The sequence below is a fragment of the Poeciliopsis prolifica genome, unplaced genomic scaffold (genome assembly GCF_027474105.1).
Source record: "Poeciliopsis prolifica strain line A6 unplaced genomic scaffold, Auburn_PproV2 SCAFFOLD015, whole genome shotgun sequence".
NCBI classification, from domain to species: Eukaryota; Metazoa; Chordata; class Actinopteri; order Cyprinodontiformes; family Poeciliidae; genus Poeciliopsis; species Poeciliopsis prolifica.
Window position 1 is genome coordinate 11,034,351 of NW_026562390.1, and position 26,574 is coordinate 11,060,924.

Consider the following 26,574-nt stretch of genomic DNA (forward strand, 5'->3'; position numbering starts at 1 on the left):
AATAAGAAACTATCATGTTGTATGGCAATCAACTTTCCCATGTAATCAATGAGCCAATGGAATAAAAGGCTGATTGGAACATAATTGTACCTGAAAGGTCTAAACAGGAACATCAGACCAACAACAAAAGCTTATTAGCAGTCAGTTGTATTGGACTATGGAAAAAGTCCAATATTCTATGGAAAAGTCCAGTCCTGTTTACTTTCAACTGCTACTGTAGCTTGCATAATCTGAGGAATAGACAATTGAATTTTAAAAATTTCAAATTATAATGAGATCCTATATGGAAGTTATGATTAAGAGAGCATCAATATTTTAAAACCCCAGTCATAAAATATGGTGGGGCTCAAAGAGTCTGTGGTCGCATATAAAATGACAGACTTTTGATAAGTTTGGTACTAGCAGAATTTCACGTTTAAAAATGTTGCAGGGAGCTAGATTTTATAGATGCACCAAAGAATCAGAATCAACTTAATTCGCACATTTTTGGGGTACTAATTAGAAATTTGATGTTGGTTTCTGTAACTGGCATTGTAATGAAACTGGCAATGAAAGTACGGTCATAAAACATACAATAAACAAAACAAACAAAAATGTTTAAACCTATTGTTATAGGCGAGTAACTGACTACGCTGCCTTGGAGATATAGATTGTATTCGGCTTGGGGATAGATCTGAGGGTAAAAACAGACTGTAGCAACAAATAAATAATAATAATGAACATAAACACAACAACAATACAAGAAACAAAAAAATAAAACATTGTGTGTTTAAAAAGAAGTAAACATAGATACCTATAATCCTACTGATATTATTAAGTAAATTTCCGTTCATTACGAAAGCCATTTTGTCGGAGAAATCTCATTCATGTCTTATATGGGACTAGTGCTCGATTATATGTTCTAATGATTTGCCATACACAAGCACTACTGCGCTCAAGCAGAAGAGGGCGCTGTTGTTGACCCACCGTGAGGTCGCTGTTAACCGTAGGTTATAAATAAAGGTTTGGCAGAACGCGTGGGTAATATTTCTGGAAGGAGCTGACTCGCTGAACTACTGCTGCTTGTACATTGTCTTATTTAAAAGGTTCACTTCCAGACAGACTGAGCGCATTTGAACTTTTGTAACGATTCACAAATACCACGAAAACCGACCGGACCCTTGAAAACATGGCCGAAAGCGACTGGGACACGGTGACTGTGTTGAGGAAGAAGGGCCCTACTGCTGCCCAGGCCAAGTCCAAACAGGTCAGTGGAAAGTACGAGTAAAACCGTTTGTTTGGCTTGTTGGTCGTGTCGTTTCCCCCTTGAATCGTTGTCTTGCGAGACATTAAACGGCGCGCTCGAGTTGTCTGCGTTTGTTGTCGTGGAAACTGGTTTTATTCTTGTTCATGTGTCGGATTTCTGCATCGCGTGGTGCGGCTTAAAGTCAACATATGCGACGGTTAATGTTGCTCCACATATGGAGGTATTAATGCTGCCGATGGAAATGTTTCTTGCAACACAGATTATTCTTTGACATGTGTGGAAGTGAAAGTATGAGCAGTGCCGTTTCGTTTTTAAGCGTTAGACACACTAAACAGTTCACAAAACGTCATTATTGGTACAGAAGTAATAGTTGTGGAGACAACAACCAGATGAAATTAGTGTATTTATCTGAACCAATCAAACATGTGGTTTGAATTCAGTTGAAAAATCTAGGTTTGAAAGGGAAGTGTCCAAATGATTAGGCTGAGCTTGGTATGTTACAAAAGTTTGTAGTTATAGTATGACAAAATGTGAATCACGTGACGTGGATCTAAGTACATCTCTGTGCAGTGTAAACAGTTTTGTAGGCAAACATCTGTGCCAGAATGACACTGATCTCTCTGATGTGGAAATATTTTTTTGTTTTGAGTGAGCTGAGAGATAATGCTGAGTGGGTATAAATGCCAGATGGCAATGGTGCCATTTTGTTGCGTCAATACACCAAGATAAGCAGATTTGTTATTTATTAGCCTCATCCTTGGAAGTGACAAACGAAAGCAGATAGAGCTTACCATAAACATAGTCATAATTCAATTTTACCACCAATAAAACAGCAATTAGTTTGGAGACATATTGTTTACCTATCCTCTTTTGTTTTTGTCTTTCCTCCAGGCAATCACTGCTGCTCAGAGACGTGGGGAGGATATTGAGACGACTAAAAAATGTAACTCGTTACAAAAAGACAAGTTTTAAACAGCTTTAAGTAATGTTTATGCAATTTTTCGCTCATCACACTAAACTCAAAAGCTTCATTTGCAAGTCTGCTAAGTGCCTCGAACCGGTCCTTGTCACACAGGGTCTGCAGGACAGAATAAGCAGCACCTCGTGACCAAAAATACTGCCAAGCTGGACAGGGAGACAGAGGAGCTACACCACGAGAGGGTTCCTTTGGAGGTGGGCAAGGTCATTCAGCAAGGCAGACAGGAGAAGGGAATGACCCAGAAAGACCTCGCCACAGTGAGTCTACACACTTTGCATCCTGACCTTCTGTGGCTACTTGTAATGTTTTACTGACGCTCTCTGATAAACACACTTGTAGTTATAGGAGTTAAACACATTGTCTTAGTTTTGACTTGTTTAAGCATGTTTTCTGACCTTTTTTTACACTCAGAAAATTAACGAGAAGCCTCAAGTGATTGCCGACTATGAAAGCGGAAAGGCGATACCCAACAACCAGGTCATGGGAAAAATTGAGAGAGTCATTGGTAAGAAAGGTTCTTGATGTACGTAAACACGAGAACACTGCATACAGTACACATTATGCAGGACAAGAAATACATGTGGAGTTTTAATGTTGGGTTACTTACTGGAAGACTCTCATTGAAAAGGTGAACAAGATTGCTGTCTGAACCCCTTTTTTTTCAATTTATTTTAATCTTGAAGCATTAGTTGAAATCGTTAGACACGCCACATTGGTATGGGTCCAGAACTGAACGTGGAAATGGGTTGTTTGCCTGTTATATTTGACAATAAATTCAGAATTCAGAAAAATCTTCTACTGTGTTAATGGAAGTCTAGGTTGTAAATTATTAGTTACAGTGTGTTCAAAGAATTTGAAAGAAATATCTTATGTTTAGTATTAAGTTTTCTGTCTTTTTCCATTTCTTATTTGTTCTTTTTTTTTTTTATGTCAGGCCGAAAGCTGCGTGGGAAAGATATTGGCCAACCCCTGGAGGCTAAACCCAAGAAATGAACACAAAGCCTCGAAATCAGCCCTCCCCATCCCCATATGTGACCCCTAACTTAACCCTGAATCCTTTCCAAGGATTTCTTGGAAGCCTCTTCCAAGAAATCCCTATTCCTGTACCCATCTCCCATCCCACCCTGCCAAATATCCCACTTCTCTTCTCCAATCCTCTTCCTTACCTGGGCTGATCTCACCTGCGTCCCGCCCGAGGACCTGGTGATCGACTGTACCACATGCTGCGTACAAACGGGTCATCTGTAACACTTAATGTAAACAAATATGATTGAATGCATTTTTTCTCAGTACATTTCTTTCACCTTCTAGGCTTTTAGCATGACGGTGGTAAGTCATTCAGAAGCTGACTTATTTTTCATGATCAAGCAAGTTTAAACTTTCAGATCTGAGCATGTTGTAAAACCACAAGTGCTTGATTACATCTTTTTTTCACACTTTTAGGACAACTTAGTGGATGTTAATACCGTGCTTGAAATGTTTTAATGCTAAATAAAGTTTAGCAGTTTATGATGATGTCAAGTTTTAAGATTTCAGAGCAAAAATAATTCTCATATGTTCATTTGTAAAATTAATACTGATGGGATGTTATTTACTTTGATGCACAGACTTTTTTTATATTCAAAATCTGAAATCTTGAATGTTATGACAAATGTGGTCCACCAGGTGGCAGAATAAGACCAAAATGCTTTTGGGTGGTCCTGTAAAACTTGCTAGGCTTCTTATTTGCTCCATAAAAAAATTAAATAAATACATCGGATAATACGTTAAAGAACAACTTAAAAGTAACCATGTATTTAAAAAAAATAAAAAATCAATGAAGCTCAAAAGAAATAATATTCAGTTGGAATGAATGACTGGATGGTTGGCTGAATTTATTTTTTTTCTCATCTAATTAAAGGCTGCTCCCACAGCAAAACTGTAGTTGAAATGCAAGTATTTGATGTGAAAGCTGCTGAAGGTAGATGAGGCCATGATTTAACTGTAATTTTGCTGCAGTTGGATTGTAGGCAAGTTTTGCTGCAGAAACAGGAAAAGCTACAATTTAAGGAAGAGGAAACATCCAAAGGAAGCTGTAGATGTGTCATCCAAGCATGGAAGCGAATCTGAAGTCTGTATAAGAGTGGATGACAATTGAAAAAAAATCTCTACACAGATGCACACAAAAAAATCTTCACATCTATGACTGAAGTGTAGGAATTAAAAAAATTGCATCATTTTATTGCCATATAAAGAAAATGTTCACATTTTCTGTTTAAATATTTAGCCATAACTTGCAGGCTTTTTCACTTGCCAAGGAAACAGCCCTAAAAATTAAAATGGAGTAGGAATAAGTATTTGGCCCTTTACAGGCTAATTCTATTTTTGCATGTTTTGTTGCCCAAAAATATTTCAGGTTAAAAAGTATAAAATGCAGTTTTGAAATGATTTTCTTAAAGGATGTGAGGGAAAGTGACACAATTTTTTATTTTTTTAAGTGACACAAATCAACCTGGCTCTACGATGTGGACAAGGGAATGGCTGCTTCCTAAACATCACTGGCTGTGCCATCCTTTGTATGAAAGGCATCAAACATTTAATTTTTCTGAAAACTGGTCTTTGATAATGCTGTGGAGGATTGTTAGCCCTGTTGCTTAAATTTCTTCACATTTATTCAAGCAATGCTACATGTAGGTAATAGATTTTCTCAATTTAGATTGAGGCCAGGTTTTTAACTGAACCCTTTGAAAACCTCATATTAATATTTATAGGTTTTTTGGCTTTTTGGATGCTGCATGACCTTACATTCAGGTGCACCCCAAAGCATCTTCTCCATGATTTATTGGCAACATGATCTCTTTTTGTAGTGCTGTAAGTTTTATGCCGGGAGTAATGGGGTGCACAACTTCCAAAAGGTGGGTGGGGGTTCTGGTGGGTTAGTTGGGTACTTGACACACTCCTTTACTTGGTGGGAGTGTGTGTGTGAGGGAGACGGGAGACCAGGCCACTCCATTGGCCTAAACACCCTAGCAACATGGTTCCACCTATGACAGAGGAGCACCCGGTGGTTTGAAGGAGCGACGTGAAGCAGAAAGCTGTGGGGGTGGGCCGGTGTGAGGGGGAGTCGGTGGCAGCACAGAGGAGACACATGGGTGGGTGGGGGCATAGGGCAGATCTCTGTTTTGGCCCGAGGCCAATTGAGGTTCCTCACCACAACCAACTTGTTAAAGGTTGAATAATGGGTGGTGCACCTGCATCTTTCACAACTGCATCTTTTCACAACAGCAAACATTTGCACTGTGAAAATGCTACTTTTTTTCTTCTTTTTTTTTTTTACACATTTGTTTCACCTTAAAACTTTTATTGAGAAATGTTAGCATCTTTTTAGTAATTCGCAGAGAACACATCTCCAATTTAGTCATTAATATACAACTTTTACATAAATTATTTTCTCTGTGCCTTTATGTGTCAAATGTACCCTTATAAACTTCTATGTTTCTGAGGAGAACCTGAACTAAAATGTTCACTTTATAAACTAATTTGTGATAAAACAAAAAAAGCTATGTACATATTTATATAACTCAACTGCATTAGCTTCTCACAGCCACTTTCTGCCAACACTGGCAGAATATAGTTCATTGTTGGAAGCATGTTTATTATGTTGGCCAAAATTAAAGCAACAGCACTGGCAACAATATACAAAAATGCACTTTATGGCTGCAATAGAAAGATATTAAATTGAATATAAACACATTGTTTTAAGCATCTGCTCTTGTTACTTGTTAAAGTTCCAGTAGCAGCTAAAGTGATGCTCTACTTAGACTTTATTGTGCATAAACAGAATAAATAAGTGGAAAATCTGCTTATATTTTGTGAAAGTACTACACCTATCATTTTGCTATGATTTGTTTGTAAAAAAAAAAAAAAGATCTTTGCCACGGTTTGTATGAGAATATTCTTCAGGCGCAATAATCTTCAGCACCACGAGGTGGGGCTGCAACAAAGACAATTCTACACCAATGCCCATTTTTAAAAATATCTATTAACTTGGACAAAGAATGTCAAAACGTCAAATATAACTGTGGGAAAATATATGCACAGTTTATTGAGCGAAGTAAATAGGAGACACACACAAGAAAATCAAGAAAAGGAAAATCAAATCCGTTATGCATTAGTTCAGAGCATGTTTCTTCTTGTTAGAAATCTAAATTAGTTGTGAGCAAACACCTTCGTGCAGGCTGTTTACTAAACAGTTCATTTGAACGTTTTTATTGGGGATAAAAAATTAAAAAACAGGAAAAAAATGATCATTTGAGCCTTTTTCTGCATCCAACAATAGTCAAACAGAAATGTATACAAAAAAAAAAAGAGTGAACTCAGAAAAACTTCCAGTGACTTGCGTAGGAAAACAAAAATATGTCATAAATAATACCTGCTGCTCATATTCATGGCTTTTTAAGACCTGCTTGGGCTCACGTTTGCTTTTGAAAATCATTTACAAATAACTGTACAAAGTTGTTATCGGAACATTCTGTGAAAGGCCAGTTTCACAAAGGACAAATGAAATATATTTACACTTGGTTCGAATCACTGGAACGTATACAAAGAACAAAAGGCACCTCAACAAATGTCAGAACGTTTAAATGTGCGATGGAAGTCAGTCGGGCTTGGGAAAACTTTGTCAGTCAATACAGAAAGAAGCAGGTGTGTTTGATCGTTCTGGCCAGTAAACCAGTAACCAGTTGCTTTCACAGTACAGCACTATGTGCCCGCGGCTTAAAGTGTGGAGAAGAAGGTACAAGTTCAAACATCTTATTTTGAGAAGAAACTAGATGTAAATGGAGAAAAATGAGCTGCATGTTTAGACAACTACGCGTTATAGACAGACACATTATCAGGTTATAAGTTAACAAGCTTCCACAGTGCCTCCACATCTATTTATTAAATACACAGAATGTTAAATAAGAAACTTTGGTAATGGTACTTTGTCAATCATGTTTTTGTAGCGATGCACCTAGAAAGTTGGCTGAAAGCTTGATCAGCTTTGACCAATGACCAGCCTGATCAGTGAATGCACCACAACAGAAGCTACCAGGATATGCTGACAACATGATTTGCTGAGGAAGTCGCTACAGGTGGAAGTCGTCTCACAGTTAGCCATTCTTTGTATGGCTAACTGTGGTAACTATACTGAGGGGAAACAAAGATGTGAGGAACGTTTAAACTTTCGACAATATGGTTTCATCTCGGCTGCAAGAGAGCAGATAACGGGGCGCTGATTGAGGTACAACAAAGATGCAGTGGTTTTTCCTTTCAAGCTACTAACTTCTGCCTGTTGTAGAAAATGCTGCTTTTGGAAACTTTGGCAACCTAAGAGTTAACGTCAGGACCGAGATTCTGTTTAAATAACCATGGAAACAGCAGTGTCAGGTGTGCCTGATCACCAAAATTTGACCCTAATGCTGGTAGAAAATGTTAACTATGTGACCCTTTTTTCAGATGACAGTAACCTGGTTTGCAGCAATTTGTCCCTCTCACACACACACACACACACGCACGCACACACACAGATGAAGCCTTTACTCCCAATATAAAGGATTAAACACTCATGGCAGAATCCTGATCTTCTATTTTCTGCTCTTAAGAGAAATCCCTATCAACAGGTCCAAGCCTTTAAAAAAAGCAGATTTTGTAAATTAGGCCCCACATTTTGATTGGTGCATCTCTACAATGTCAGGGTCCTCTTATCCTGTCTTCACGGAGGCTGCCATTGGTGAAGAAACTCCAGCACAGTGCGTGTAGACGGTTTGATTTATGGCTCTCATGCACGCAGAAGTAACATTATCAGGTTCACAGTTCAGTGCGTAGTGTCTGGACATTATCTTTGACTCTCATTCGCACGTTCACAAGTTCACACATGACTTCAACGCGGCTCGCACCCGTGAGCTGTCACTTTAGGGAGTAGAGCAGTTCGGCCGTGTGGCAGAGAGACAGAGGGTGAGCTGTGGAAAAGTACTGACAGCACAGCCAATCCTCCAGCTCCGCGTTCCTCTCTGGCTCCAGCGAGCGCTCGGCGAACTTCATCATCAGCAGGGCCCGTTTCACATCCAGCCAGTTGAGCAGGCCTTCGTTTCGGGACCCGTCGACAAAGGCCCCGCCTCGCCTATGCCGTTCCCACTGCTGCTCCATCAGGTCTTTCCGGGGGCCCCAAAGCAGGCTCTGTAGTATCCGCTTAGCCTCCTGGATATGGATGCGCTTGATGGGGTCGGGTTGCAGGAGGAGCTGTGCGAGCCTCTGGAGGCCCGAGGAGTAAATGGATATAGGGGGCACAGGAGGCAAGTCCTCGCAGCGGTAGTCCTGTTCCCTCAGCGCTGGACTCACCTCAAACGGGTTGGGCAGGTGGAGAAGCTCGTAGATCAAGATGCCAGCCTGGAACTCGTCAAATTTACGATACTGAGCAGCAGAGACGATCTCGGGCGCCAGTCTGGCGTGGTCGCGCTTGATGCGAGGGTCCCCGTTTGTCGAAGCAGCGTCCTCTGAGGAGCGCCGCTTGGCCTTGGCGAAGTTGCTGATGAGGAGACGGGGGAGGTGGCGCTGAACGTCTACAGCCGCTGCACCGTTACAAGCACTGCCATCAGCGGCGCTCTGCTGATTTAGGTGGGAGGGCCTTTGTTGGTGAGGGATCAACAGCAGGTTTTCTAAACACAGGTCACGGTGCGTGACCCCGTGCTCCTTCAGGTGCTCAAGGCCATTGCAGAGTTGCAGAAGCAGGAAGCAAACACGACGTTCGTAGACCTCGGGCTGAGTCTTATGGAACGCCTCCCACTCCCGAACAAAGTCAGCGGTGGTCTGATGGGGAATCTCGGGCGTGATGACCACCACTCTCTCTTGCTCTGCCTGCTGACCCTGAGCAGATGCTGCGCACTGGGGCGGTGTAGGAGCCGGCGCAGCAGGCAGAGAGACTTTGTTTGAGGGCAGCATGCTCTGAGGAACACAGGCGAGGAAGTGACCACAATCCTGCTGGATGTTAAAGTGAGGAGGGATGCTCTGCTGCACTGTCAGACCATAGAGATGACCCTGTTTGGCATCATTGGATGAACTCTTACAGATCTGTGGAGCAAGTGACATAAGGCAGAAGTGAGAAAAGACAAAGACAAATTGCATGTAAAAAGGTAGACATATGTTCTTGATGATAAAAAAAATATTTGTCAATGGGAATAATAGCATTTTTTCCCCCCAGCTTTTGATTTATATATACACACACATACAATATTTTGATTGCAGTAGGACACCTTTAGAAGTCATTCATTGTCTATTCCTGCTTTTCTTTGGGGATGGGGATAATCTGTAGTCTACAATCATTGGTTGAGACCCTGGACGGGTTGCCAGTCTTCGCTCTGTACCTTCAATTAGAGCAATCGAAGCACCGTCGAGAGCAACCATTCTGCAACTTTTAGATGCATCCTCACTCCAACAGACCAGGATCAGCTCTCAACAGACCTGCTAACAAGCCATGCATTTGACTCAGGTGTGTTGGAGCAGGAAAACCTCTGAAAGTTGCAGGATGGTAACTCTCAAGGGCTGGACTTGAATTAAGAGTAAATACATATTTGGACCCAAAGACTGAAACTTGTCTCCAAAGTAGACTTTTAGAAGCCCAGGGAATAAAAAAATCTAATCAGGTTTAGTAAACAATGTTTAATATACCTACGAACAACTGTCAGGTGGGAGGGCCTATATCCATTAACTAAGGATTATTCACATGAGAAAAGAAGGGTTGAGGTGTTGCATCACTTCCTGTGAATCATAAAGAATGAAACATGTAAACCATTGTTGTTCAAAATAATCTGCTCCTTTGTAAATAATGGTTCAAACATGATGGTGGTCATGGCGCAGAAACCATGACAATGTTTTTGAGATCGGAGTTGTTGACTGAAGTCTGCTTCGGTTTTTGCCTCTGCAGACCAGCCATAAGGTTGAACCTAATTTTTTTTCCTTTATAGGCAAGTTATTAACTGCTTGCATTTTTTTCAAAGAAACTTTAAAAAAAAACAATCCTGGACCATCCCTTTAAATATTTTAAAAGACTGTCATGGGAAACACTCAACATCACCAAAAGCCATTCTCATAAAATGTTAACAATGTTTTTATTGTGGCTATGGTTGGATTGCTAATCTCTCCTAAAAACATTTATTGGGAACAGATTTTAAGAATCAACATGTCTGAAACATAAAGATAATTAAACACCACAGACAGCCTATTAAACACAAAGTGGCTGCAGAAATATATATCATCAGCAGTTCTGAATGATGTTCTCATGCTGCATTGTGTGTGTGTGTGAGGGCTGGCCTTGACAACAGTGGTTTGTCTGACTGTAAATCCTTCCTGGAATGTAAAGATTAATTGTGGCTGGAGATATTAAGCAACAGTCTGGAAGGCTAGCCTGTGGTGTTAACACACGCAGCACAAAGAGCTGCTGCTTTGTACCGCAATAAAGACTCGAGCACAAAGATCAGTGAGACTGAATCCACGCCCTGCTCGCCACTTGTTTACTTTCTGGGGTCTGAAGGTTTGAACAGCAATGGGACCATCCCACCTGTAGACCAACAACACTGCAACCACATGTTTTTCATTTCTACACAGCTTTTCTTTGAACGCTCAAACCGTTTTATACATTCACACCCACTAGACAATAGCTAAGGTAACGGGAGTGAATAGACTCCACACAGCAATTTAATTTGTAATGCTTCATTCGTTGTTCTCTGTTTTAACTTCCTGTAATCCTGTCAACAGTCTTTGAATTCACATCAAAGACTATTGATGTGAATAAAAAAGGATTTTTAAATTTTCTCTCCACTTTAAAGCTTCTCCTATTGCTACATCAGACTGTGAGTCCAGATTATGCGTTTCCTTTCAATGCTGAGACAGACATTGCTGCTGACGCAAGACTGCATTTTACTTCTACTTATTGTGCTTATATACATTTCTCGCCAGAAGCTTAGCCTTCAAACTCCCTGGTGTTTTTTCAGTTGGATGTGTCGAAGGAACCTGCAAAGGGTGACTTGAACTGGCCATCCTGATCAGATACCAGAAACGCGTCCTCTGACTCCTTTTAATTCTGGAGAAACATTAACTCTCCTGCAGGCTGACCCGGGATGATGGAGCTCTTAACCCCAAGCAAACATCGATCCTGATGCTGTGGTTTGTTTCAAAACCCAAAGCAGTAGTGAAAGTACTTTGTTCAGTTAGTGGTTACTTGGAGTTTGCTACAGTGCAGACTGAACACAAGATTGTGGCCAAAGATCACTAACTCCCTCTGCTGCTGGGTGTTATAAAATTAGAGTTTCACGCCTGAATTAAGGCATCAAGAAACCTTTTTTTGCTCATTTGTTTCATGATGAAAATGTAACTTAGTTACTTAGTGGCAAGATTATAATTGTTTAGCCGGGTAGGAAGTTCTCTTTTTAATTCTGGCATTAAAAAAAGTTTGAAAACTTTTTTAAGTTACTTCTTTAGTAACTTTATTAAGTTTCTAATTTAGTCAAACTTTTCAAGGTGTAACAAAAATGGAAAAACTCGAACATTACAGGTGATGAGACTTTTTCACTTTTGATACAATACCAATATTACAGCTTTCACTATTGGCCAATACCAATATTAACTCAATACGATCCCAATATGGCTCATACGTAATTGTGTTACTTATTTTGTAGTGTAGAGTGTTAAAAATGCCTTGATCACGTGACAGTACTCGAACAGAAAACGATAGTCAACAACAATAGGTAAGAGTACAACTGACTTATTTATTATTTTCCAATGAATCTGCATGCAAGATACAAGCACTGCAGAAGAGAAATGCTGGGGAAGACTAAACGCTGGAGCACAGAGTTTTGTTGGCGGGCTTACGTCGGAGATTTTGGATGCATGCCGATATAATCCAATACTCCCTTTTTTGGTTGATATCTGACCAATTTCCAATATTAATATCGAATCGGGATAATCCTAATGCAAACTATGTTCTGAGTGCTCTGTAATAAAGTAAAACTCTTTTTTATTGTAAATTCTCAGACAGTTCACTAGCTGTTCAGTTGTCAGTTGGACCAAGCGCAACATTATTTTGTTTAAGGATTACCTTCACAGCGTAGGAGTTCCTGGGGTCTGAGGCGCAGGCAGCAGAGTAGTACACAGCATCTCCTGCGTTGCAGCTCGGCTTGTTGGAAGTAAGTCTGAATAGCGACCAGTTGCTTTCGTCAAACCTGAGCGGATTCTTCTGGGAGCGAGTAAAGTGATCTTCACATTTCAGGGCCAAGCGTCGTAGGGACTCCGCATACAGGCCGCCCAGTTTGGAGTACACCCCTTCCCTGCTGTCGATGTTGCTCAGAAGAGTCTGGAGCTGCATGCTGGAGCCAAGGTTTGGCGCCGAGCCGGCTTCCGAGGCAGAAAAAGGCGCGCTAAGCTGCGGCGAGGACAAGCAGGTGATGCTGGTTCGGCAGTGCCCGCCTAACCGCCCCTGGGTCTTTTGCTGCTCTTCCAGAGTCCGGGACCTCGAGGGCCTAGCCAGAGGGAGGTGGCAGCGCTCCAGGGACTCGTTGGAGGAGAAAACAGGCCGGGGGTCAACAGGACTCGATGGCAGGCTGGCGCGGGAACCGGCATCAGTGGAGCGACACACATTGCTCTCCGATCCGGCGAACGGAAGGCGCGGGTAGGCTCGGATGAAAGATTTCCCATTGGCGGTGTCTGGAGCCGACACGGTGCGGTTGACCATTTTCTTCTCTGGCAGAGGAGGCGGTTGGGTGCTTACGCTGCTGAAGGAGGACAAGTGAGGAGAACCAGGAGCTGATGCCACAGGAGTTCTGGGAAACGGTGACGAACAAGACATCCACGTAGCATCTCGAGACCCTAAGAAGGAGAAAAAAAAATTACATTAGTGGCTTCTGTGATGATCTCAGTCTGATTGAGTACTTTTTTTTATATTACCAAAATTATTTTTGGAGGATCTTTGCAATAAAAATGAAAATGATCATCCAGGAATACCTTGACTACCTAGAAAACAAGCTGAATTCTAAGTACTATTCCTAATTCCTATTTGCCTAAATCTGACTCATTCATATATTTCTTACCGTAAACCTCGTTAGGCCATCCAACCCCCTTATCTAACTGCTTAGCTATAAACACATACCTCGTTTCCTCAGAAGAGCTGGAAATTTCCACAACCTCTGATTCACGTCAACACTCAAAACATCTTCCACCCGATTATGATCCATTCAATTCAATTAAAGGCTTCGCATTACAGGAGGCAGACGACAAGGTAATTGCGCTGTGCAGTCTTCAATAACCGCTTTCACAGTGAGGGGAGACGCGTAAAGGCAGAAAAAAAAAGACGTACTCTGTAGGATGTAGCCAAACCCTTTTTTTCCTCGTTATCAGAGTCCATAATTATCTCTTCAAACAGCATTGCACAGGAAGTTGCAGCAATTACAAGCGTCTGGGAGCCACCAAGGTTTAAAGCCAATACGCCAAGGACAAATGCCACTCACTGTGCGAGCCACGTCACATGTTTGAAGACTTTAGAAATCTCCAACACACCCAGTCATAACAAAATAAAGAAGGCAAGAGATAAGTGGGCAAACATAACCTTGCAGCACAACATTTCCTCTTTCGGTGGGTCGAACGTGAGGGAGCAGTGGTGCGACTAACCCCTATAAACACGAGACAATGCTTTGGATTCTCTGTGCATGTCCCTGCTGGAGTAAATCCTCTTACCTGGACGCGATTTGTTGTGACTGACTTACCGGTGTCAGCTGTCAGGTTGTCAGTGGATGCAGCTGGGAGGCTAATGCTGCCCAGGCTCCGTACGGACGACACAGGGCTCTCTGCTGACCCGCGCTGGCTGCTGCAGTTCAACTCCACAGTGCTGCCGCTCATCTTACCACTCACCCTGAAAGAGACAATGTAGCAAATTAAAGTAACAAGGGGAAAAAAAAAACTATTTTGTGAACTAATTTCAAAATGATTGGTTCGGCGGATCTGCACTTTTTGATGCAGAAATAGTAATGTTTTGATGTGACCGTTTGTAAATGTGGAACTGATTCACTTCCTCTGTGTTTTGGATAAATCTGGTCAAAAGAGTACACTTGTTATTACTTTCAATGGTCAGAAGTGGTTCCACTTCCTCACAGTGAGGTACACTTCTTTATTCTGAGCTTATTTATTGCTGAAACAGAATGATCCTCACGAATAACATGTTTACAAACTTATAAAAACTGCAGCGTGTGACTCGTCGAAGCTCTGGAACTTTTGCTGAACTCTAACCACTGCGGCCACAAGTTGATTTAAAAAACAAAAGTGATGTTTACAATGTCCTGACATCCTAAACACAAAACATCTTATTGCATGAGAAAAAAGGAAAGGCAATTACACAATTAATTAAAAGAAACACAAGCAAGAAGACAATTGTTTGTACTGGATTTTTTTAGGCATGTCAGAGTAAAAGTGGCTCAATGCTATTTTACAGATTTTTCTTTGTTAAAAAAAAACAAACTCTGAAAGCCAGCCACATTTTTTCTCCTTCACAGCTATGGCTACTCTCCATCAGCGTGTGGATGTGTGTGTGTGATTGAAGCACTAAGTACAAGCCATTTCCCATTTACTTTGCACATAAAATACCCATAAAAACTATAACCGTTCTGTGATAAAACGTGGGAAAACATTCAACCTTGATGGAGCAGAGCTTTGGTTTCATAATCGCAAGTAGGACATAAAACACCACCCAAATTTTTAAAACATTAACACTTATTCCTTTTCATATTTGAGGGAGAAGCGTTTCCTTCCTTCTTTTTACTTCCTGACTGACATGACGGCCTTTCACATTGCTAACGAAAAGGCTCCATGAACAGGGTTTTAATCCAGAAGCTGAGAAATTAGGCCGACTGACAGCCATTCACTCGCCTCATTATACACCTAAATGCCTCGGAGGGGTGGAGGGCTAGAACCCGTTACTATCCTTTATCATAATTGTTCCTCTCTGTCATTTCAAAATGACTCCTCCATGACTTCAATTCCTACATAAATCAGCAGAACAAACAGAAGAGGTGGACAGGAGGAGTTGAGTGCAGTGAGGGAGACAAAGGGTGAGGTATTCGCTCAGTGGCCAGTGTGCTAGCTAGAGGATCTGCTGTCGTTTTGCAGACAAAAGAGATGTGATGAAAGGCAGGGGAAGAGCTGAGGCACGGGACAAATGGTAATGAATGTACGGATTGCAAGTCCATGAGTGTGTCTCTCAAGCTGAGCAATTTTGTATTCAAAACATGCATAAAAAAATTGTTGTCCTTTGCTGTGTTGAAACATGTGCGAAGATTGATAAGTATTCTCAAAACGTTGTGGTTTGCCAGTGAATTTCGCATTCATTCCCACGAGTGGAACGCTCACTTTTAGCCTAAACATCCTGGCTGCCCATTTCCTCTACGTAGATTTAATCATCCTTCCTGCCGGCATAAAGTACTGTGATAAACTTGTCAAGCGAGGTGTCTCCACTTATCAACCCAGAAACCACACAGACTCTAAATATCAACAGATACCCTTGCAGTGCATGGCAGCCTCCGTCTGTTTACACACACCGAGTCGTGACGTTGTCTTTAAAAGAAGCAGGGCAACAGGACTTTAAAAACAGACCAGAGTGGAGTTACATGCAGCTGGCTGCAGATAGCCTTCTGGGTTAAAGGAGAGACAGACTAAAGCTGCAGCCATGGTGGTGTTGTGACTCATTCAACTGGTTTCGCTTCCTGTATTGAAATTAGAGGCCCTATTTGTGGTGAAACAAATGATGTGACGCCGTCAGAGAAGCACATTTCTCACATTTGGTAATGTGCGCAAAAGTTCAGCAACTCGCCTGTTATTCAAACACAAATTGCTTGCATGATAGATTGAATTGACTTTGCATGGCAATAACATATGCAGATACGAAAGATCATTGACAGTTAAAATCACATTTGCACCAAATGTAGATTTGTCACAACATCACTGAATCATTTTCTAATATCCCCTAACAAACAGTAATTAACCAAAGATTTTATATTAAAATATTCTTAAATTTATATACATTAGAGATTTGTATGATCTATCCCAAGGGCTGCTTTGCGATTCTCAGAGTAGGACAGCCTTGAGTAAAAATATAATGGTTTCAGGGACAACAATAGTAATATAAAAACAAAAAGTGTTGCTTCTGCAGTGATACTTGAACACTAAGATTGTTCTACTCAAATGCTTAATCGGTATTAAACTTTGTTTTGTTCTGCTATCAATTTTAATCCTGAAATACAAAGTTTATTATCTTCTGTGTTGGATTACGTTTTACCCTTGTTGTGGAATTCCCGCACATTACAATATAGTCCAGAGAAGAAAGAAACCGATTGTTCCTTTGCTTTGACTGGAGTAGAGTTACCATGGCTATCAAGTCATATAAACCAAAGACCCATTAATGTTTGACACAAATTCATGTTATCTTTTGTACATGGCTCCAGTCGGGCTTGTTATTGCCCCCCTCAGTCAGACGTCTACTTCTTAACGGCACTCTGAGGCTTTTCTGTACATTTCCTTTTGTCACTTCTCATCTATAAGAGCAAACGTACATGTTACCTTTCAGGTTTTCTTCAGCTTACAGCTACCTTAACACACATGCAGGTTGGGAAAATAAAAGTCAAAGCAGCACTTTTACTTCAGTAACCAAGCTGTTGATTAAGGTGTGAAAACACATACGCTTCTGAAAAAAAAGTTGTTCAGTGTAGTTTTTTTTTCTTTTTTTTTATAGCCAATACTGAACCACAAGCACATCATTTCCCATCATGAGTCTGCTCATAAAAAAAGTCCAGTAAATTTCCATGTCTAATTCTAAAACATAAAAAGAAAAAAGAAAAAGAAATCAGCTATCAGGTGCTCACCTCATGCTGCCGAAGCAGAGGTCCTTGCCGGGTCGGCAGTCACACAGAATTGGCCCCTGGATCAGACTGGTGGCTCTCTAAAGCCCTGTCATGTGTAGTAACACAACTCTGGTTCCACGCGAGTCATGAGGATATTTAAAGTGTCTCAGCAGGAAAAGCAACTGCATCCGATAGATGTGTGGAATATAAGCACTTGTGTCTTATATTTAGCATTCTCTTGTTCAGCGGCCAGAGTGGAGTAAACTTTAAGTGTGTCCAGCATCAACAAGATGCTATCTGTTGTGCTGCAGAAAAAGATTAAAACGTAAAACAAGGTTGGCTCTGTGAAGGGAGGGGCAGAGCATCTTGGAATATGTGTTTACTGAGTAGGAAGCAGCTCAAACCGAAGTCCAACTCGTTGGACTTGAATCCAGGAGGCTGGTCTATAAATTCTACTTCTACTGGTTGTAATTGATATCCAAGCGGGAACAGTTTGGGAGCTGCCAGGGGCAACAATCTGCTCGCTTAAGCCCCGCCTCCTGGCAGCAATCAATGGCCAGCTGACACACCTTCTTCGTTATGAAAACTACTTCGGACACAGGGCACAGGTACAAACACAGACGTCTTAGACTGACACACTACGCAGTGCGGTGCCAGATATAATAGATAACAAAGATAACGATGTGCCATTTGCAACCATGATAAAACTCTGGGAGGCAGATTCTTCCAGCCATCTGTGGCTTTTAAATGATTCAGAGAATCAAAGTGTTCCCTCGCAAGAGACAATGTACATGTGACTTTGTGTGGTGGTCAAGATTTTCCATTCATTAAACAAATATTAATACAACTTCTGCCAATAAAATCTGAAAAAAAGACAAAAATTATATTCTATGACTTATTGTTCTGATAAACACCCTTGTTATTTGACCAAACTAAAGGCTGAATATCATTTCCATGTCCTAAGGCCATTCTCACACCTCTCTGTATGCCTTGGCACTTAAGTCAGGTAGGGGGTTCTGAGAAATGGGACACTCCTTCACGAAGCTGGTGCATCATCTGTTCTCAGTTTTCTATGTAAATGTGGTCAACTATTTATGAATCCTGCAGACTTATAAATGAAAATGTTTTATGCTCTTCAAAATCCAACACAAGATGTACCCAAGTGAACAATCTGTCCATTTTGATTTAAAAAGCATTTAGATCTTATGCAATATGCTCATCAAATTTGATGAGCACAAAATGGTAGAGAATAAGAGGAAATCTTCAAATATACTTAAACAATGTTGATGGTTAGAATGTCAATATCTCAAAATTGAATGTACTTAGTACAATAACATTTTATGTTAGGGTAATGCATCTATTATCAGATGCATCAAAGAAACTACAGTGTTTTTTTGCATTTTGGATCTTCTGACAGTTTATTTATAGTTTTATTTTTTGTACTTGGGGAAAAACTGAAAAAAATATCAACTATATTGGTTTGCATCAAGCTATACAGCATCAAGCTTGATGCAAACCAATAGTTGTGTCTGTTAAATATTTCAAATTGAAACATGAGAATAGTTTTTTCTACTGACCAACAATAATCAAGAATGGTATCAAATGTATACTGGAACACTTCAAACTAGAAATTATTATGGATACTGAAACACGAAGCTATAAAATAACCCACACTACACTCCACAATCACTGGCAAAGCTCTTCAATTGCTTGTGGCAGCAACTCATGCCTTCTGATGTTTAGTGGTGAAGATAGGCTGTTGAAGTTAAAATCAAGCACCAGAATGAAGAAAGTGGCACATTAAAGCCGCTTTGAATGTAGCATACTATTGCCAAGATGGGCAGGTCTGTACATTTCAGAAACTGCTGACCAGGTTGGATTTACATGCACAGTCATTTCTCAGGGTCATAGAAAACGGTCAAAAAAAGAGAGAAAATATTAAGTGAAAGGCAGTTGAGTGTGCAAAAATGCCTTTGATTTCAAGGTTGATACCCTCAAGGTTAGCAGAATAGCATTTATGAAAACACATTGTTGAACCCTAAAGCAGATTGGTGGGAGGTTTTATGCCCACAAATTATCTCAAACTGGGTTCTTGAACATCTTGAGGAGTTCCCTATATTTCAGCTTCACCAATCACATGTGCTGGAACAAGAGATTTGTATCATGGATGATCCAACAAACCTGCAGCAACCGTGTATTGCCATCATCCCAAGATGGGACCAAACGCTCTAAAAAGGTTTCCAGCACCTTGTTGAATCTATGATAAAGCAGTTTGAGAAATTCAAAGTGGCTAGTATTGCATTTGCAACAGTTCCTATTAATTAGTATTAACTTGTGCCCTATTATTATTGCTGGTTTAAAGGTCAAGATGATATTCCTCTCAACCCTCCCTCTACTCCACAGAACCAGATCAGCCATTTTTGACAATAGCAGACTTTTGGTGTCTGATTCAAGTGGACAAAACTTATTATTAAAAGAAAGTTGGTTGGAGGTGAATTACACCTCATCTTCACCAGCCCAGACAAAGAAAAGTCTATTTCAGGGGAATCATTTGATCCTCTTTTAAATACCAAACCGAGGGCCCCTTTTCTTTTTCTGCTGTGGATTGCTGACTCAGACTGCAGAATGTATTCTTGTCCACATGGTAACTGGGCAAAAATACAAATGTTAAGTGGAAGAAAAAACAGATGTGGACTTCAGGAACATGAAGTATGTCTACAGTGCAAATATGTTGGTTAATATTGAAAGGCTGTAAACAAATGTTTTTTTAAAAAAAGCTTTGTCTGTGTATGATGAACAACAACAAAAAACTGAATAAAAAGCCAGTTTATTTGACAATGACACTTATTGTTCAGTAGCCAAAACAGTTTATAGCAACGTGACACAGCAGCGGACTATCCACCAGGCCTATTTTGTGCATTAATTAGAACTGAAGAAGTCACAATACCAGTAGGAACAGAACAAGGCATGCATTGAGGATTATGCCCCAATGGTTTGAATGATCACACAGCGTCAGAATGGAGGCCAATTCAAGGCTGAATAATGATGCTATGAAAGGAGAAGGCACTGAAGGTTTCACATGGAAGATGACTGCACTAAGGTGCATCTAAACGCAAGAAGTGAGAGTGTGCACTGTAGCGGCAACGCAGCTATATATACACACCAGACATGGGAGCAAATCCCATATCTGAATTTAGACCTACTGCATGGGCAAAGTGCTAAATTATCTGCTAAGACCATTTCCTAGACTTGTGCATGCCAAAGTGGAATAAAATGGTCTCAAATGGGCAACGACATCCAAATTGTGTTTAAACTAGAGGATTTTCGATAATGCCGCTGTCTGAAGGTAAATAATAATTTAGACTCACTGCTGCTTAAGACGTCTGAGATTTTGATGCAATTTGCCCACCATGTGGATAAAGATTGTTTATACTGCAACACAAGTATGAGGAATTGAAAACCCAAATTTTCCTGAAAGTACAGATTTTCAGAGCACAAACATCTAAAATTGTACTTTAAACATTGACACCTCATTATCTTTATAGTTTTGACTTTATCTTTATAGTTTTGCCTCTGCATACTTCTCCTGGCCAGCCAATGTCATACTTTTTTTTAAAAAAATGTAAAAACGTTAATTATATTGCTTTTGGATTTATGAAATTTAATAAAAAACAAGACGCCATGTTTGTGGGCATTCTAGTTTGAATGTTATTGACCCAGAGCATAAAGCCAAACAACATCTTTGTTATTCTTACCTGTGCAGCTTTTTAGGTGGGGGAGGTGGTGGGTTGAGGTCAAGGTTGGGAACTCCTTTCCCCCCTGCCAGCAGCTCTGTCGAGCCTCCATGCAACGGCTGCTTGGTCGGCATGCTCTCGTTATGCTTGCCCTCCTCCTCTGTGCTGGTGCCCTCGGTTTCCCGCTGACAGGCATCATTGTTGGAGGCAGCCGGGGGGGCCGTGCCTGGCTCTGTCGTCGGAGGGGGACTGCTGTGGGTCTTACAGTCATTGGCCTCCTTCCAGACAGCAGCTCCATTGATGAGTCCTGTCCCCTGGGAGGTTGTTCCCAAACTAGTGGCAACTTGCTTCTTCTTCTTCTCCATCCCTTTCCGGTCTTCCTCCTCCTCTTCTTCCTCAATGCGGCAGTTCCAGCCAGGGCTGTGGTGGCTGGACTTGTGTAATTGTCCGGATGTTGCACACTGGTTGTCTGCGGGGCCCTTGAAGTGTCCTTCTCTCGCAGAGACGAGGAAGAGCATGGGGAGTTCTGGGAGCGGGATAGGTGAGGATAAGGATGCTGAGAGACTAGATGTGCCAAGTTTAGGGAATTCAGGAAGGAGGATTGGAGAAGACATGGATGGTGAGAGGCTAGAGGTACCTAGTTTTGGGGAGCGAGAACTTCTCTTGGGTGGAATAGGTGGACTAGACTGGGGCTTTGGGTGCAGGTTGGGGGACAAAGAAGGTTCTCTGCCAAGAGAAGGTGCACTGTAGCTGGGACTGGGCCAACGGAAGGCTGGGCTACTGGGATCTTTGCATGCTGTAGGGCTAAAGTGGCACTGGGTGCCAACACCTGAATCTGGGCTGCTTAGGAAAAATGTTCTATTGTTTTCCTCTGTGTGAGCAGCCATTACGGTGATGGTGGCGCGCTGACTCTCTCCAGAACATTCAGATTCCGAGCACTTGGACTGCTTAATCTGGTTTTGGGACTCAGGACAGGAAACCGGTCCATTTCCTTGGGGCTTAAGCTTCCTCTTGGTGCTTTCAGCATATATTGGTTCAGAGTCTTCCTGAACACTCGGAGAGCTTGGAGTTGACTCTGGACTACCATTGGCTGATGGACTTTGGTGCATCCCTAGCCCATTCTGTTGTTCTATTGATCCATCAGGCCCAGGCAGGGAATCAGTACTGCTGTGATAGGAAGAAGGAGAGTCTGAGAAGCTGTTCTGTTTAGACAGAGCAGGAATGGGACTGATTGATGTTGGACTAATGTGATTTGTAGAGTCCACACTGGAAACTGTGGTGTAGGCAGTGGAAGTGCTGGGTATTATTGTGTTGATGCCACTTCTGCACAAAGGGTTGCGATAAACTGTGGTATGTTCAGAAGGAACACCATCCACTGACAAAGGGATCTCCGCTGTTGATTCATTGGACTCCCTAAAATTACTCCTTTCATTGTAAGTGCTCTTTGGCCCAATAGCTGATGCATTATTCTGCTGCCAGCATGAGTCTCCATTGGCATTTTTCTTGAAACTCTTTGAACCTCTTCCTTCCTCCTGGCTGACATAAACATTACTAATGAAGAGAGAGTCTTTGGGCAGGATACTGGGGGACAAGGAGAGGCAGCTGTTGTAGTCAATCTTGGCATTAGGGTTTTGAAGACCCGCCTCTTTATGGGCCTTGTTGCAATCATTATTATCATCAATGTAGAGTGGCGACATGTTTTGAAGCTTCTTCAGACCCATTCGCTCACTTGGACTCTTTGGGTTGTCCTGCTACAAAAAAAAAAAATAAAATAAAGAGACCTCATTAAAAGCCAGGAAAAAAAAAGTCAGAAAGTGAAGTAAAGGCAATCATTTAAGAAGCTCACCTGTTCTATGTTCATGTTCACATCTTTTGTCTCACTTGTGTCAAAGCTCATCATGGTGGGTTTGACAGCAATGGTCGGCTTGCTGTAGGGCGAAGGTGCAGTCACTCCACCCTCCTCATCACCTCCCAAGCTGCTCTTCAAACAAGCCGGCGGGACGTTGTCATCAGAGACGCGGCCAGTCTTGTGTGCACTGAGCGGGTGGAAGCAGTTCTTGCAAGAGCCAGGTTTCCACACGTGTTCTGCAAAGTCGCCACAGGCTGACATCTTCGGTTTGCTGAGAGTCTGATTTGGTCAGAGGAGGTGGCGAAGGAATCTTCCAGACAGAGGACAAGCTCTCATGGCTGGTGAGGAGGAACATCAGAAGATGGGAGAAGAAGGAGGAGAAGGAGACATAATTAAGAGATCAAATTATGAGATCAAATTAGATCATTTTAACTTTGAGTGCCACAACAAACATTTATCAGCTCACCCTTTACATTTCGCAACTAATAATGCTTTACAAAAACTAATAATGTTTTACAAAAAAGTCTAAATGTCGGCTTTAGAACAAAGACTCCAGTGATAAAAGAAATTCAGTGAAACAAGCCCCACGACAGCCAAGCAATAAGAACTTAAGGGTCATCCCGAGATGTAACTCAAGATGACCAAATATGTGCTATGCTATATGTTCCCATGGCCTCCTAAATTAGAGGGCATGTGGTCTCCGTTCAACCAAAAGGCTCGCCGAAGTGAGCCCAGCAACATGAAAGCCCTACAAAGAGTCCTCAGCAGCCCCCCGACAAGCAAGGAGAAGACGGAGGAGCCTCAAACATCCCAGAGGTCGGAATGTCAGGAATGTCTAAAGGCACAAGTCTCACCAGGATGAATCTTACACCCAGAACAAGCTCCCTTCCCCCGCCAATGTGCAACAACGCACACCCACATCTCCAGCTCCACATGCGTCCTCCCTTGCTAACAAACAAAAACTGAGCCGCACACACATACACACGCGGACACCTCCTCCTTCTGATTGGTCATGCCCTGTTTGACTGGACTGACAACATTTCAGAGGACTTGTTTGTCACTTTGTAACTGAGGGTCTTTTAATAATCTTAACACAGTACGAGTGCTTCTCAACAAGGTGCGACCACACCTTGTTGAGTGGTGTGGTCGCACCTTGAGCTGAATACGGCTCATTATTCAGAGGCTGAATATTTGAGAAAGGGAGACAATAAGCAAAACCTTTTTGAAAGAAAGCTGTAATTGTGTATTTAATGCACAGCTACATAAAAAGTAATACATATTAAAATAATGCAGTTGTGTGTTTTGTGATTTGAAAAAAAAAGATATTTTCTATGGCACCAGCAGAATAATCTTGAGATCTACTAATTTTATAGTAGTCATAAGGAGTTTCTCTGTTGGTAAAGATAACACCTGTTTACATTTTCTTTGTTTTTTCTGACTTAGTCTGAAGCAGGAAAGCACCCTCGAGCTCACTGTTTGTTTAACCGTTCCTGCGACATCAGAGGAAGCAGAGCATTGTCCAACATCTCGTGGTGTTGTCCACGAGTCATGCGATCAGATGGCCGTCTACAGACTCAGACGTTTTCAGAACACTATCACAACGAGCTGATAGACCTAGTGGGGGGTCCTGGACTGTACAACCTCTTACGAGTTGTCTGAAATAGAGCCACACAAGACTTAAGATTTTTAAGGAACGGTGTTCTTGCTTCTTGTTGACCGTGGTCGGTTCTCCTTTGATCGAAGATAGACCCCTCATTCTACATTCCCCACACCTCCTCAAGCTCAAGGTCCAGCATTTCTCACTTCCTTGTATGAAGCACACACACAGAGGCAGAGAAAAGCACAATATCAACCTTGCAACGAGCCCTGACGAAAAAAAAAAAAACATGAATACATTTTTCACTAGTATGTCAGGAGTCACTGGCTAGAGGGTGGATGTGGAATTTAAAGCTTTTGGTGCCACCTGAGGCAGACATCATGGACCTTGAAGTGATCATCCTCGTTCCTCATGAGGGTTTCAAAGTCTTGCGTTGTATGCATTGCTCCAAGCTAAATGTGTGCACTTTAAAAACAAGATGTGGCAGCGAGGCGTCTTACAGTAACACTCTGAAAACAGGTAAAGCTGCACCTCATCTAAATAATCAATCTGTCTGCTAACAGAAAGCGTGCACTAGACCCTCACTGGGGTCACTTTTTGAGCCTTACAGTCTATGTGCTGCAGTGTCCACAAAAGCCTAATTGGACATCACACTCTGAAAAAGTCATCCATTCATTCATGATCACAATAATAGGACGTGCATTTGTCTATGTTCCAGTCTGATAACCAGGTCACGGGAGTGTGTGCACACACTCACTTTGAACGGGCGCTGCATTCGTCACGCCTGCTCACCCACACAGCAGCCCCTTCATTCACCAAGGAAGAGGAGGGAGGAAGAGGAGGGGAGTGGAGGGGAGGTGAGGGGGGCGCAACCTGTTCTTCTGCTTATAGTCAGAGAGAGAAGGGGGTGGCTGGGGGGCGTCCGCCAAAACTTCCCAAAAACTTCCAACTCCCAGCGGGTTTTATCTTTTCAGGTTCTGACTAAACTCGTGTAAGGTATGCCATGAACACACTACACGTGTTAAGAGGGTTGAGGCTCTGAAAAACGATCAAATTGCTTCGTTTTTACTGGATCCAAAGAGTAAATTGGTAGAACCCCCCCCCCCCCCCCATTCACCCTTTTTCATTACCGTAAACAGAACATTTTTGATACGTTTTTTTCCCCCTTCATCTTTATCACATCAAATCAAATGAGAATAAAGAGCGTGGTTCAGAAAGCCAGGTATACTGGAAGAAACAAACGAGCAAAAACAAATAATGAAAAAAAAAATACTAATCATAATAAAAATGCAGCTGCAAAATGATCGAGCGCTCAAGGTTATATTGTCTGCTGCTGCTGCTGCTGCTGCTTACCTGCTCGGACCTTCTCCTCCCTGGCAACACAAAAAGCTTTTCCGTGAGAAAATAATAAGAAAAAAAGAAATGAGAGAAAACGTGTCCAATGATAAAAGGTCCTTTGATTTCTCAGTGTCCTGACGGGTCTCCCTCCGGCTACAGAGCCGGGGCAGAGTGCGTTGCTGCGGGCTGGCTCTCTCTCCTGCGCTGCATGCCTCTGCCGCCGCCGCTGCTGCTGCTGCTGATCTGTGCAGAGGTGAAATGCTGCCGGAGAACAGCTGAAGTCCTCTGCTGCAGCGTCAGGGGGAGCAGAAGAAGGTGGGAGGAGCTCCTTCAACCAGCCATGCAGTCTGGCGAGCCGCCCCCCTCACCGGTCCTAGTTCAAACCTCCTGCGTCGCTTTGCTGTCATTAATGTTCGGCATGCAACCGGGTCGCTTAAAATGTTACAGACGGAAAATTTAGACTGTTGAAGAAATCTAATACAATCGCAATGCATCCATTTGCTTTATTTCTCCTGCAGGCAGTCAGTCTTGATCAGTGGGCTCTCTGAAGTGGACAGAATTTGAAGTGTCCCTCTGTCCCCCGCCACTGCTCCTGTTTCTGGGTGACAATGTTGGAAAAAATAAAATAAATAAATAAAAACGCTGCCATCGCTTCAGAGCCAGTCTGGACCCCCTGCTGGTCTCCATTACGGTCAGCAAAAGGGAGAGGCAGAACTCAGGGAGGGATAAAAAAAAAAAAAAAAAAAACACGGGAGCACCAGTCGTCTGTAGAGATTAGCCTTTTGACTTTGACAAGGCCATTCGAGCAAACAGATGAGCTTTTATGCTTTTATATCAACCATTTTCTTGTTACTTTGGATGTATGTTCACTGTTGTGCTGCTGTCAGGCATCTAGCAGTTTTTCCTCCAGAGCTGCCCTGTGTTTTGGCCCATCCAT

The 26,574-nt window shown here is 42.0% G+C and overlaps 2 protein-coding genes across 3 annotated transcripts; one reads left to right on the top strand and one right to left on the bottom strand.

The window, feature by feature from the left end:
* Positions 1 to 959: 959 nt before the first annotated feature.
* edf1 (endothelial differentiation-related factor 1) lies at positions 960 to 3,734 on the top strand. The gene is made up of 5 exons (XM_055040206.1): positions 960 to 1,246; positions 2,138 to 2,189; positions 2,322 to 2,482; positions 2,637 to 2,730; positions 3,160 to 3,734. The coding sequence occupies exons 1-5, from the start codon at positions 1,169 to 1,171 to the stop codon at positions 3,216 to 3,218; spliced, it is 444 nt and encodes a 147-aa protein (XP_054896181.1). The 5' UTR covers positions 960 to 1,168; the 3' UTR covers positions 3,219 to 3,734.
* A 2,546-nt stretch (positions 3,735 to 6,280) lies between these two features.
* On the bottom strand, positions 6,281 to 25,893 carry LOC129366390 (inactive tyrosine-protein kinase PRAG1). Of its 2 annotated transcripts, none has more exons than XM_055040205.1 (6): positions 25,653 to 25,893; positions 22,700 to 23,040; positions 20,875 to 22,601; positions 13,997 to 14,142; positions 12,337 to 13,103; positions 6,281 to 9,314 (listed from the first exon to the last, which is right to left on the bottom strand). In XM_055040205.1, exons 2-6 carry the CDS (start codon positions 22,961 to 22,963, stop codon positions 8,154 to 8,156), a joined length of 4,065 nt encoding a protein of 1,354 aa, XP_054896180.1. In that variant the 5' UTR covers positions 22,964 to 23,040; positions 25,653 to 25,893; the 3' UTR covers positions 6,281 to 8,153. The 2 variants fall into 2 exon arrangements, with proteins under 2 accessions (XP_054896180.1, XP_054896179.1); XM_055040204.1 differs by having other exon boundaries at positions 20,875 to 22,604.
* Between the last annotated feature and the right edge of the window lie 681 nt (positions 25,894 to 26,574).